The 15,013-nt window shown below is 44.6% G+C and overlaps 1 protein-coding gene across 1 annotated transcript in view; it reads left to right on the top strand.

Moving 5' to 3' along the window:
- prkcab (protein kinase C, alpha, b) overlaps positions 1-15,013 on the top strand; it is a gene marked incomplete at its 3' end in the record, with an annotated part of 626,135 nt that overhangs the window by 352,167 nt on the left and 258,955 nt on the right. Inside the window, exon 4 of the mRNA XM_084328655.1 lies at positions 5,279-5,390. Coding sequence (XP_084184781.1) covers positions 5,279-5,390 — 112 coding nt within the window. The remainder of the gene's footprint in view (positions 1-5,278; positions 5,391-15,013) is intronic.

The raw sequence follows: 15,013 nt of genomic DNA, 5'->3' as shown, positions 1-15,013 counted from the left end.
GATATTATCGGCCGATATTGGCATAAAAATTTGATATCGGAAAATATCGGTATCGGTTTAAGAAATATATATTATTTTTAATTTTTTACATTTATTTAACCTTTATTTACCCAGGCAAGCAAGTAAGAACTAATTATTATTTTATTTATTGTCAAAGTATGCATAATGTTGTGTTAATTCCACGATTCCACAAAAACGATTCAGTTTTTTGGGCAGGGATATCGGTATCGGAAATTAAGAGTTGGACAATATCGGTATATCGGTATCGGTAAAAAAGCCAATATCCAACATCCTTAAGCAAGAGCAATGCATTACACAAATAAAAATTGCAGCATGATGCAAAATCTCGTTTTACAATCAATCAATCAATAGAGCCGACAACATTAAATAACAATATTTAAATAATAAATACGATTGCATGGGATCTCTAGGTGGCTGGCTCAATATCATCCTTGATTTCATCCAGTAGATCCAAGAATTGCTTGAGCTGGCAACCTGTCTCCGGATGATTTCAGTCTCACTTAAATAAAAAAGTGATATTCTCTGGCACACCTGGCATTACGATGCCTGCGTCTGGCAACAATTACTGCTGTCATGATCACCTGTGACGCTGGCAGTGACGCTGGCAGATGCCCCTTTATAGATGCGCTTAGGGCTTTGCGCTTACTTACCACCAGGTCTGTGAAGACGGTAGGTGCGTTGTGTTAACTGCTCTGTGCAATTTGAGCCGGGCTTTGTTGATTGGGAGCGTTTTTGGATGAGGTCATTTGCATAGAAAGGGGAACATGTTCTGCCCATATTACCTCATTTAAATACACGCTAATTGCACCGGACACAATGCTGATGGAACGCAGTTACCACCTCATTTCACCCGTTGCGCCTCCTCTGTGGATAGCAAACTGTGTTTCAGCGCTATTTGCACCGGCTTTGCGTCGGAAAAAGCTGTGCAAACCCTTTGTGGATTCCACCCCCAGTGTTGTTGTTTTTTCTATATCATTCGCCTCCTGCCTGTGTCCTGCACTTAGGTCCTCTAGTCTACACCAAACCCTTACAGACACACCCATTATGACACAGTGCAGTGCGTTGTGGTGAAGACAACGCCACTAAAGGTCATCCGCAGGGCTCTAATTACTGCTATGTTGTTGTTTTTTAATGACTGTAGAAGTTAGCTAGCTTGCACTACCACGTTATTGATTCTACAAGATTAAAATAGAAATACCACTTGACCCCCTGATTATTAGAACCCCCCCCCCCATCCCACTGCAAATACACTTACATAACTCTACGCATAATGTCATCCAATTCCTGTTGATCCTCAGCGTTCACTTTCATCCAGCAGGGATTTCTTGGAAATCAGCCCGGCGATCTGCAGTCACTCATCGGTTCATTTTTACCCAGCAATACGGCCAGATGTTCGGGCCAAGATAAACAGCTGCTAGATGAGACTGCTCCTGTCTGATGGGGTCATTATACGGTCGGCATCTCTGCGCCTCAGTAACGTCATTTTGAAGTATGAGACGGTCATTGTGACAGATTCTGTGGTGACAGTTAGACAGGAGATTGATACAGTAGCTTCTACTGCCATGGGAAGGTGTGGCAAACGCACACCTTGACACATACCATACTCCATAGAGCAGGGGTAGGCAACCCTAGGCACGCGTGCCTGCATAGGCATGCAGGGGCATTTTCATAGGCACAGGGGGCAGCATTAAAAAAAAAATTTGCTTTGAAATATTATAGTGAAATATTTTGCACTGTTGTCGCATTTATCTTGTTGAAATCCTCCCACAGGTTCTTTTTACTACCACATATTTAATTGAGACCCTTTATTTGTTTATTATTTCAATTTAGCTGGAAATACATTGCTACATCATTCAGTAACATTTGCAGAGCCTTATAACAAAAACATTATTACGGTCACCATTGTGACCAGTGGGATTAATCAACACATTTTATTATTTATTTTTCTATTTCATTGAACATTGCACATGTTAAAAGCCATTTTTTTTACTCAAAATGTGAGTATTACCAAGTCAACTTGTGTTCTTAAAACAATGACAATAAACATATTAGTTTTATTAGGTTGAAATAATGTGGTTGTGTACTTATTTTTCTGTTAACTTATTATGGATTGAAAACTGAAAGTTCTGGTAACTTATTATTATTTATTTTTTACAGTGTAGTCTTGCGATCAATCAAAACTTATTTACACGATATACCTCACATTCACCCTCCATTCACATCCTGGTGTTCTCCTGGTGTTCTTCATTAGGCCTGTAGGTGGAGCTATGACAGCACACGTACAGTACACACACGGTGGTGGTGTGTGATGTGTCCAAAAATGAATGGGCAAATGTGAGTGAAATGGTCGCACTGTATCCAGCTGTTTGTCTGCATTGCATCCCCCCCCCCCCCCAACTCAGATTTAGGGTTGATACAACCATCATAATAATATTGTTAATAATAACAATAACAATAATGATGTAATAATGTAAAAATTATCATTAAAAATACCTGATTATGAGAAGAAAAAAATTACGATGCATGGAATATTGTTGAGGCACACTAGTTGTAACTATATTTCAAACAGGCACTCCATGTCAAAAAGGTTGCTGACCCCTGCCATAGAGCATGACAGTCACCTGGCATTTCCCTTTTTTCTCTATTTCCCATAAATGTCCTTCCTTCCTTCTTATTTTCCTTTCTTCCCTCACATTGTGTGTCTGTGTATTCTGCTGATGATGTTCTTGACTGCTGTGAATGTTTACATATAGAAATGTATTGTCATACATTTTAAATATATATATGTCTCAACTTAAATCATTCGTTGTCTAAACTCAAGTCACAAGTTGAATGAATGAAGATGAATATTACATTTCAAGTTTATATCACTCGTATTTAGTATTTATTTTTTGCAGTGCACCTTCTTGCTAGGGCTAGACAGATCTCTGTCAGCAGATGTTATCGGCTGATAGTAGCCTTTAACACTTCCAGTGCCCAGCAGGGGGCGCACATTTAGTGCTTGAATGCCCACCATCCACTGCAATGTTAACGTTAATATCGCCTAATCTATGTTTTAAATTATGGCTATGTGTCTAATCTGCCCGTCGCTTATCAATGACTCGTTTTCCAGTCAACATTGTCGAAGCGGATTGTTTTTTTATCGGTTCATTTCCGTTTTATAGCATTTTGAAAAGCCCTCGTTTTCAAGAAGAAAAAAAAAGAATCCCTGATAAACGCTGATGTACTGTAATATTCTAGAACGTTGTCATTTTTCGGCCTATTTATGAATCGTTTTCAAATAAACGCTAGATTATCGATAGTATATGTGTACGTGTGCACGCTGGTGCCGCGCGCTGAAAATAGATTCTCTCAGTTCCTGATCACTCTTACAGTCAAACAGCCATATCACATTATAGGGGAAAAGCTTATATCTCCGTGAAAACGGGCCTGATTATCCTAAGACTGGTCAAATAGATTCCTTACCTGAGATCAGATGGTATCCAAATGGATTATTCCAATTCCTGATCGCCATTCCAAAAATCAATCCTTTTATTGATCCGACGCGTATACTCTAAAACACATATTACACACTGTGCTGAGGGTCCAGGATGGGTCTGATCGGCTCCGGTTGCATGTGTGAGAGGTAAAAATGTGGATTCTGGATGTCTTTTTTTTTTGTCCATTTTCATTGAGTCCAATCCAAAAGGGTGCGTTGCCATCTGGGAGACGATAGGGGGCGCTTTTTTCACATCTGAGCGCCTGGTGGGGCAGGCTTACCAACGGTAGACTCGGTTGATGAAATATGAATTCAGATCGCTAATAAAAAAAATAAAACGAGAATTCTCGTTATGGGCATTCAATGTGTTAATATTGAAGGCAAATATTGAAATAGTTATCGGAGCCAAAAATTATATCGGTCTAGTGCTAAATTTTTCCTACAGCAGTACTGCTGGGTTTTCCCCAAAAATATTCTTCTTCAGGGAGAGTGAACTGTGCAACTATGAACACAACAGCATTCCCCTTTGTCCCATACAACAGCATTCCCTATTGTCAGAATACAGAATGTCTTAGCATCTGGCTTGATGAGAAGTTTAATACCATTTTAATACCATTTTAATACCATATTATAGACAATCTTGGCAGTAAAGAAATTGGCTTCTTGTACAGGAACCAGCCGGCTGGTGATTAACAGAAAGAGCGTCATCGAAGCAGTTTTTCTATCTGTCTTGGATTATGGAGATGTGATTTATAGACATTCTACTACTTCCGTTCTGAAGCTCTTGGATTCTGTATATCCTGTACAATAAGGTTGAGTGGTCCTCTCTGGAATCTGTTTTATATGAAGCCATTGCTGGATATATTTCCCTTATATCACTTCATTATTGGACTGGTCCTCTGGACCTTATCATAGAGTTTGCACTGAACTTGAGAAATCTGCTTTTAGCTTCCGTGCCCCCAATACACGGCAGGTCTTGCAATCTCTCATTTTCACCTGACAGCTAGGAGTTTCACTGGGAGAGGGTAAAGTGTGTGGAGGTTCACACTATCAGATCCCCTCCCTTCTGAACAGGCGCCCCAACCGGCTAGTAGGAGTTTCTGTTGAAATGACCAGGACTCCATACTCCACTGGCTTCCCACCCACAAACACTGCCAATCGTGTTCGTAGGGACGACTGACCAAGCCGGATGTACCGCTGCCACTGGGATTTGAACCCAGAGTCTCTGCGGTGGTAGGCAAGAGCGTAGACCTTTACACTACCCAGCCTACACAACCCTCAGGGTGGATCAGTTAACATGGGCCTCAATGGCCTTGGGCTGATGCCACCCTACAAGCCAAATCAGCCTTGCATAATCTTATCATCATGCTCTCATGCTGTCAGTTGATAATGTGAAGGTTGACCTGGTGAATTTATCATTAGGATGTGGAGCAGTGGTTTGCTCCAGGGTGGTGTTAACTACTAGTTCATTAGAGCTAGTGGTCTAATCAACTATGTCAAGGCTGTTTGCAGACAATGTGTGGTGTATTAATTGACCATAGAGAATGGTAAAAGCATTCCGACTGGTCACTCGAGAGCTCACATGGGCGTGATGGAGTGCCGGAGATGCGCAGGACTTTGTACCTTGAAAGACACAAATCAAAATGCACCTTTAAAGTCGTGGAAACAACTCAAACCATTTTTCAAATGTATGTTTATTTCCATGTACCATGATGTACCATTTTAATCTGTCATTGTTTTCCCAGCAGCGAATGTATTTAATCTCTCTGTCTGCCCCAGGACCCCAGAAGCAAGCACAAGTTTAAGATCCACACCTACGGGAGTCCCACCTTCTGTGACCACTGTGGCTCCTTGCTGTATGGCCTCCTCCACCAAGGGATGAAATGCGACAGTGAGTATGCTGTGTGTGTGTGTGTGTGTGCGTGTGTGTGTGTGTGTGTGTGTGTGTGTGTGTGTGTGTGCGTGCGTGCGTGAGTGAGTGTTTCTATGAGTTTCTATGTGTGCATAGGCTTGAGTGTGTGCTTGTGTTTCTATGAGCATAATGTGTGTGTGTTTCTATGAGCATTATGTGTGTCTCTCTGTGTGTGTGTGTGTGTGTGTGTGTGTGTTTCTGCGTCTGTGTCAGTGTGTGTATCTGTGCACATGCGCTCCGCTCCTCTCCATCTCAGATAGTACAGGTCTGTAATGAGAACAGATGGGTAGAGGCTTGTTACCGTAGTTCACACACAGACACATCTGCAGTTCAGCCAGAATACAGCATTGTACACACTGTACTGCACTGTTGCACATACCGCCCCCACAGTGTCCTAACTACCCTCTCACTCTACACCTTCCTGCTCCTCTACTAAATGCCACCCATCTCTCCTTATTAGAATGGATTGTATTACCCCAGCTTCTCTTGGCCCACATCCCACACATGTACCTCACTTAATATCTCTTCCTCCCACTCTTGCTGTCTCTGTCTCTCTCTCTCTCTCTCTCTCTCTCTCTCTCTCTCTCTCTCTCTCTCTCTCTCTCTCTCTCTCTCTCTCTCTCTCTCTCTCTCTCTCTCTCTATTTCCTCTCTCTCTTTTTATTCTCTCTCCTTCTCTATCTCTTTTTATTCTCTCTTTCTTTCTTCTCTCTCCATCTATCTATTTGTCTCTTACTACTCCCCCTCTCCCTGCCTCCCCCCTTTCTCCCTCCTTCCCCAGTTTCCTCAACATCTGCCTCTCACTTGTATTCCCATGTATCCCCTTCTCTCTTTCTCTCTCTCTCCCTTCCCCATCTCTCTTCGCCTCTCTCTCTGTTTCTCACTTCTCCCTACCTTTCTCCATTTGTTCTGTCTCCTTCACCTCTCCAAACCTACTCCTCTTCTTTTTCCCTTTCCCACTATCCTGCCTCCTCCCTCTCTCTTCCTCCTATTTCAAATTCAAATTCAAAAAGGATTTACTGGCATAGTAATGTTAAAAAATAACCACAGAGTAAATTGATACATGTATCACTGTAAATAATTATAATTAAAGGGGAACTATTTTACTATTTCTTTCACTATTTGGGCACTTTTACACAATTCCTGTGAGTCTATGGAACACCTCTGTAATATATATATTTTTTTTATTCATTGTTTTGTATTTCTAATCAAGTCCTCAAAAACAGCATTTTTCTACCTCAAGATCTCGAGCTGTTTTGAGCCTGGGCTCCTAAACCACTGCGCGGCTCGGCCCCGCCTGAACATTATCATGCAGCGGTGTCTCTCTGACATCACATATCGCGCACATTTTCAAATGACTCAGTTCAGTGAGGGTGAATATTGTGAGAGGAGAATTGGAAGAATGCGCCAATATGAGAATTTTGAGACATAGATCATATTAATATAAGTTCACATAGCTAGGAAACAATGCTAAACACTCAAAAAGGCCATTTATAAGATAGTTCCCCTTTAAAAGGTAATTAAGGTTGTAGAAAGTGGTCATATATGCCAAAGCTTCTTTCTTCCACCATAGGATCGAGGCCTCTGCCAAGAATCTTCGCAAACTGCATGCTACCATGTCCTCCCTCCTCACTCCCCCCCACCCCCCCCTCCCTCATCTTTCTCTGCCGAAGACTTTGCGATCTTCTTTGAGGAAAAAGTGGAGAACATCCGCAGCTCCTTCTCCCAACCCCCACCCATTCCAAATGCTGAATCGAGAACCTCATCCTTCACTCTGTCATCTTTCTCTCCCATTACAGAAGCAGAGACCCTGACACTGGTAACGTCGAACCGTCCGACTACTTGCCAGCTGGACCAGCTACCATCCCCACTCCTCCAGACCATAGCACCAGACATCCTCCCATTCCTAACGGCAACCATCAACTCCTCACTCAACTCGGGGGTGGTCCCCACCTCCCTAAAACAAGCCAGAGTCACGCCGCTCATAAAAAAACCAACCCTGAATCATAGGCAACTACCGTCCTGTCTCTCTTCTCTCCTTCCTTTCTAAAACACTTGAACGTGCTGTATCCAACCAACTTACTGCTTATCTCTTACAGAATGACCTCCTAGACCCTAATCAGTCAGGCTTCAGGACTGGTCACTCCACAGAGACAGCCCTCATTGCGGTCACAGAGGCACTTCACTTAGCAAAAGCGAAAGGCCTCTCCTCTGTCCTGATTCTCCTAGATCTATCTGCAGCCTTCGACACAGTCAACCACCAGATCCTCCTTGCGGCCCTCGCAGGAATGGGAGTGGCTGGCTCTGCGCTGACATGGCTGTCATCATACCTCAATGACCGCTCCTACCAAGTGTCATGGAGAGGGACCCTGTCGGCCACCCGCCCCCTGCGGACTGGTGTCCCTCAGGGCTCGGTATTAGGACCCCTTCTCTTCTCCCTCTACACTAAATCACTGGGTAACATTATCACGTCTCATGGCTTCTCCTACCATTGTTATGCCGACGATACTCAACTCTTCCTCTCCTTCCCTCCCTCAGATATCCACGTCTCTGAGCGGATCTCGGCCTGTCTGTCCGACATCTCCGCCTGGATGACGACCAACCACCTCAAACTGAACCTAAGCAAAACAGAATTGCTCCACCTGCCGGCCAAATCCTCCCCCCTAACCGACCTTTCAATCACAGTCGAGAATGCAGCTGTGACTGCGTCCCCGACCGCCAAGAACCTTGGTGTTGTCCTCGACGACCAGTTGAACTTCTCTGCTCACATCGCAGCGACAACCAGAACCTGCCGATTCCTCCTGAGCAACGTCAGAAGGATCCGCCCCTTCCTGACAAAAGAAGCCACCAAACTCCTCGTCCAATCAACAGTCATCTCCCGCCTCGACTACTGCAACACACTGCTTGCTGGCCTCCCGGCCACTGCCACTAAGCCTCTTCAACTCATTCAGAACGCAGCGGCCCGCCTGATCTCAAACCTACCGAAGTTGGCCCATGTCACCCCACTTCTTAGGGACCTGCACTGGCTCCCCATTGCTGCACGAATCCGCTTCAAGGCCCTCAACCTAGCATACTGTGCGGCAAAGGGAACCACTCCCGCCTACCTCCGGTCAATGGTCTCTAACTACACATCCTCAAGACCCCTACGCTCTGCATCTTCTGGCCGCCTCAGACCTACTCCTATCCAAGCTCCGGGAGGGTCATCAAAGAGAAGTCGCCTATTCTCAGTCCTTGCCCCACAATGGTGGAATGAACTACCCACCCCAGTTAGGACAGCCGAATCACGTCCAATCTTTCGCCGTCGACTAAAGACGCACTTCTTCAACCATTATCTGAATTAAAAAATAAAATTAAAAAATATATCTAACCCTAACTAACCGTACTGTCATGCACTTGTCCTAATAAACTAACCTACACTGTAGCACTCAACACTTTTATGAACATTGTTGCTCAGCTGATAGAGTTGGGCCCTTCCTGATGGCTTGTCGTACAGAACTTGTAAGTCGCTTTGGATAAAAGCGTCAGCTAAATTACTAAATGTAAATGTATATATTCTCCAGCCATGCCCAATAACTGGATTTCCTCATGCAAATATGTTGCTTTCTCAAGTTAATTCAAAGTTTATTTGTATAGCCCAATACAATCACAATCCTAGTTCTTGCGAGCGTTCTGCTCTATGGTTTGACCTCTTTGTCACCTATTGTGACCTTGAAAGCAGGGCACGAAATTAACTTTTTGACTCACCGGCCAGTGGCGGGTAGATGGGAAAAATCTACCCGCCAAGCATATTTTTGTGTCACATATATATATATATATATTAGTGCTGTCAGGCGATTAAAATTTTTAATCTAATTAATTACAGGTTTTGTAATTAATTAATCTAATTAATCGCATTTTAATCGCATATTTATATTTCATATTCATATAAATATTTAAAATTCAAGGACATTACATTATTGTGGCAGGTGACTGATCAATTAAATACACCAAGAAGAATGCTTTAGAAATCAATTTTATTAAATAAATAAAATAAATAAAATGAAAACATACCTCTCAATAAGGTAACATTTGTTGCTGATACAGCTAACAGTTTACACTAAGCTACAGTATCCTCAAATCAGGGTCTACTGCAGGGTCTACTGCAGGATCTAGTGCAGGGTCTACTGTATGCATGACATCTATTCCTCAGCTTGTTTACATTGTCTGAGTGTAAGGCTGCCCTCTTCTTTTGGACTATGTGACCTGCAAGTGAAGAATGCTTTAGAAATCAATTCTATTAAATTGAATAAATAAATAAAATGAATGAAAACATACCTCTCAATAAGGTAACATTTGTTGCCGATACAGCCAATAACAGTTTACACTAAGCTACAGTATCCTCAAAAATCAGGGTCTAGTGCAGGGTTTACTACAGGGTCTACTGTATGCATGACATCTATTCCTTGAGCCAATTGCTAAGACAAACAAGCTTCAGCTTGTTTACATTGTCTGTGTGTAAGGCTGCCCTCTTCTTTTGGACTATGTGACCTGCAAGTGAAGAATGCTTTAGAAATCAATTTTATTAAATTGAATAAAATAAAATGAATGAAAACATACCTCTCAATAAGGTAACATTTGTTGCTGATACAGCCAATAACAGTTTACACTAAGCTACAGTATCCTCAAAAATCAAAACAGCCCACAGCAAGCTAGTGTCTGGGGGCATGACTACAGGGTCTAGTACAGTGTCTACTACAGTGTCTGGGGGCATGACTACAGGGTCTAGTACAGTGTCTACTACAGTGTCTGGGGGCATGACTACAGGGTCTACTACAGTGTCTGGGGGCATGACTACAGGGTCTAGTACAGTGTCTGGGGGCATGACTACAGGGTCTAGTACAGTGTCTGGGGGCATGACTACAGGGTCTAGGGGCATGACTACAGGGTCTAGTACAGTGTCTACTACAGTGTCTGGGGGCATGACTACAGGGTCTAGTACAGTGTCTACTACAGTGTCTGGGGGCATGACTACAGGGTCTAGTACAGTGTCTACTACAGTGTCTGGGGGCATGACTACAGGGTCTAGTACAGTGTCTACTACAGTGTCTGGGGGCATGACTACAGGGTCTAGTACAGTGTCTACTACAGTGTCTGGGGGCATGACTACAGGGTCTAGTACAGTGTCTGGGGGCATGACTACAGGGTCTACTACAGTGTCTACTACAGTGTCTGGGGGCATGACTACAGGGTCTAGTACAGTGTCTGGGGGCATGACTACAGGGTCTAGTACAGTGTCTGGGGGCATGACTACAGGGTCTAGTACAGTGTCTGGGGGCATGACTACAGGGTCTAGTACAGTGTCTGGGGGCATGACTACAGGGTCTACTACAGTGTCTGGGGGCATGACTACAGGGTCTAGTACAGTGTCTGGGGGCATGACTACAGGGTCTACTACAGTGTCTGGGGGCATGACTACAGGGTCTACTACAGTGTCTGGGGGCATGACTACAGGGTCTACTACAGTTTCTGGGGGCATGACTACAGGGTCTAGTACAGTGTCTGGGGGCATGACTACAGGGTCTACTACAGTGTCTGGGGGCATGACTACAGGGTCTACTACAGTGTCTGGGGGCATGACTACAGGGTCTACTACAGTTTCTGGGGGCATGACTACAGGGTCTACTACAGGGTCTGGGGCATGACTGCAGGGTCTAGTGCAGGGTCTAGTGCAGGGTCTACTGTATGCATGACAAATCTATTCCTTGAGCCAATTGCTAAGACAAACAAGCTTGTTTACATTGTCTGAGAGTAAGGCTGCCCTCTTCTTTTGGACTATGTGACCTGCAAGTGAAAATAGCCTCTCACATGGCACAGAGGTGGCAGGAGTAGCCAGATATTTGCGAGCAAGAGGAGACAGCTGTCCATAGGCTTTTGCGTGAGCTGCCCACCACTCCAGTGGACAGTCATTCATTCCGATGCTGGGCTCAGCTTTGTAGAGGTCTAATTGTCCTGACAGTACCCTGACTTCATCTGAATCAGAGTCTGAAGACAGCAGGAGGAGGGTCCTCTTCGCTGGTGGCTCGTCCTCTGTGGCTTGTGGAGCAGCTTTGTCTGCTTCTGGTCCTGGCAGCATCTCTTTAAGCCAGGTCCACACCTAATAAGAGGGACAATTAATTAGTTGCATAGGACTTTTCATGACAGCCTAAGGACTTAACACTGGTCTTCTCATTCACACACACACCTCATCCCTCTCGTCCTTTGGTACGCTCTTCAAGTCCTTGAATCGCGGGTCGAGGGCTGTAGCCAGCTTCAGCCATCTGTTGTTGAGGGTCGCTTTGCGTGCGTCCAGGTCCTTCGTGAAGCTGGCCTTGAACTTTACCATGTAGCCCGGATCCTCCTCGTTGAGGTCCATGATGCGGTTTAGGTGGCAGAGTGCGGGGAGCACCACAGAGCATGAGACGTAGGTTTCCCCTCCAAGGAGCTCAGTCACATACCTGCAGTGAAACAAGAGAGCGAGAGAGAAAGAGGTGAAGGTGTGTGTATGAGAGGGAGATAGGTGTGTGTATGGGGGAGAGAGGGGGGGTGAGGTGTGTGTATGGGAGAGAGATAGGTGTGTGTATGGGGGAGAGAGGGGGGGGGGGTGAGGTGTGTGTATGGGAGAGAGAGGGGTGAGGTGTGTGTATGGGGGAGAGAGGGGGGGGTGAGGTGTGTGTATGGGAGAGAGATATGTGTGTGTATGGGGGAGAGAGGGGGGGGGTGAGGTGTGTGTATGGGAGAGATAGGTGTGTGTATGGGGGAGAGAGGGGGGGGTGAGGTGTGTGTATGGGAGAGAGATAGGTGTGTGTATGGGGGAGAGAGGGGGGGTGAGGTGTGTGTATGGGAGAGATAGGTGTGTGTATGGGGGAGAGAGGGGGGGGTGAGGTGTGTGTATGGGAGAGAGATAGGTGTGTGTATGGGGGAGATTGGGGGGTGAGGTGTGTGTATGGGAGAGAGAGAGTGGGGTGTGAGGTGTGTGTATGGGGGAGAGAGAGAGAGGAGGGGGGTGTATGGGGGGAGAGAGAGAGGGAGAGACACTTACCTGCAGGGCTCAAGTACAAGCTCCAGCTTCTTCAGTTTGTCACACTCTGTGGGGGTCAGCATGGACAGCTTGTGGTTCTGTTGGGCCAAAGTGGCAGTCACAGCCTCCTGGTTCCTCAGGTACCGTGAGATCATGGCCAGTGTCGAATTCCACCTTCCAATTCAATAAAATAACTATTAGTCCCACTGGGGGTTGTTAATGCAGCATGATGCAATTGTACAGAACACAAAGAAATAAACACACACACACACTAAATTTACCCTAAGCATACAACAGGTAGTTAAACAGTCTCACCTTGTGGATACATCTTGTATCATGGGCTCTTTTGCTTGTCCGAGGGCAGTCTGCTGCTGCTGCAGTTCTTCTGTACTGGCAGGGCTGTGCTTGAAGTGGCCTACAATCTTGCGGCACTTTGCCAGGGTGGTGTCAAGGCTTCTGTCCTCAAGGGAGACTGTGATGGTTCTTTGCAGCACGTGTGCAGCACATGGCATGTGCTGGAACGGCATATAGCGCGCTGCTGCTATCATATTACGGGCGGAATCAGTCCCAATAGATGTGACTTTATCTTTTATATTCCACTCCTCTATTACTGTGTTGAACTGTTCAGCACACGCATCGGCGAAATGGCGGCCCACAGTTTTGGTCACCGTTAATGCAAATGATTGCAGTTTCCACTCAGTATCGATCAAGTGCACTGTGACACCCAAATAATTATGATTGCCCACCGACGTCCAGTGATCACCCGTTAGGGCCATTGGGCCAGCCCGTGCCAACACTTCTTCCCTCGCCTCCCTCTCTGTGTCATACATGTTGTGGATCCTTTTCATCACTGTAGCTCTCGAGGGTAGCTTGTAATTTGGGTCAGACGACGCTATTCGAAATGACTCCGCTAAACCCTTATCTTCCACTATAGCTATTGGCCTACAAGATTTTGCTATCCACTTCGCGACGCTGTTGGTTAGTTTGTCTGTGGTGGATTTACTCAACCGTTTGCCTAACGGTAATTCTCCAAGAGTGGTTTGACGAAGCGTGCGAGTTGCTCTGGAGCTAACGTTAGCTACACTGGAGCTGCTCGAACAACTTGCCTGGACATGTTTAGCGTTCATGTGATACGTTAGACTAGAGCAGCTTCGGTGATACGCAAATTCTTTTTGACATAAGCTACATATTACAATGGTCTTGTTTACTGTCCCATCTATATTCTTTTTGAAATTGAACTTGCCGTTCATAGGTCCCAGGAGTATCGCCTCGGGTGATGCTGACATCTTGTTCCAGCTGAGCTAATTCCTTTGTGTGTTTGTTTTGTTTGATAGACGACGCATGTGTGAAGTGACGATCAAGTAGGCTACGGGTCATTCAATGGGCCAAGTTTAATACGCCCAACTCAAGCGTGGATTTCAAAATAAAAGCGCACCGATTTGCCACTTGTCTAAAGTAAATATAGGTCGGCTGTAATTAATTTTGCGTCAATTTTCATAACGCGATAATTTGCTGTGTAATTAATTAATCTAATTAACGCGATAAACTGACAGCCCTAATATATATATATATATATATATATATATATATATATATATATATATATATATATAAAAAAAATCAGTAAATTTCAAGTAGATGGGGTATTATGTTGAAGAATACACTTAAATAAGAGGCCAGAGTAAAATTTTAAGCAAATTATTTTAATATATTCATTGATGATTGATTAATCAATACATGTCAATTCAATCTTAAGCTTAAATTGTAACCTACTGTTAGATCGATGAATGAAAATGGGGGACCCTGATGTAAATAAGACGAAAGTCTTTCTCTGGTCTGCATCCCCTTAACAATTGTATGTATTGAGCTGTACTGTACTGTACCCATTCTGCAATCTGTTAATAAAGTTTTCAATCAATCAATCAAGCGAGAGAGAGAGAGAGAGAGAGAGAGAGGAGATGCGCCCAGTATGGTTCTGCGGGGCTGCAGCTGGATACTATTGTTCTGCGGGGCTGCAGCTGGATACTATTGTTCTGCGGGGCTGCAGCTGGATACTATTGGGAGAGAGAGCCCCCGTCTGAGTCGCGTAGTTGATGATGTCACACACACTAGACTAGGATGTCAACACACGGAGCCTGCATGAAACGATATAATTAAGAAACGAATAGCCAATAAATGTGAAGTTATCTTTGAACCCCTGTTGTCAAGCCTCGTTAATATAACCCCTTTCCTCACTAATGGAACTGGTTTTGTGGACTCACTGACGGTGCTTTGAGCATTTCCAGGGTTAGAAGCTAATGCTAATTAGCTTAGCTTAGTCAGCTCATGGTCTGAAATGATAGGAAAAGCTCTGCGAAACGTTCTTTTGTTAGGTGGTCCCGCTCTCGCTGCCGCGGTGGGTTTTCTTTTTAGCGGTCGGCTTACTCTCATAGTTCCACATTATTTGTAACCCATTTAAAGTTATTAAGCTAACGTTAGCTCCCTACAGTGCAAGCAGGCGCCACGGGCAGTCAGGACAGAAGAGTAGTGAATGTGACATCGGTAAACAAGCCACAAATTAGGCCTGT

The sequence above is a fragment of the Notolepis coatsorum genome (assembly GCF_963971535.1).
Source record: "Notolepis coatsorum genome assembly, chromosome: 14".
Lineage (NCBI taxonomy): Eukaryota > Metazoa > Chordata > Actinopteri > Aulopiformes > Paralepididae > Notolepis > Notolepis coatsorum.
The sequence above is the reverse complement of the archived record's forward strand: the minus strand, read 5'-3'. Positions and strand labels throughout refer to the sequence as shown.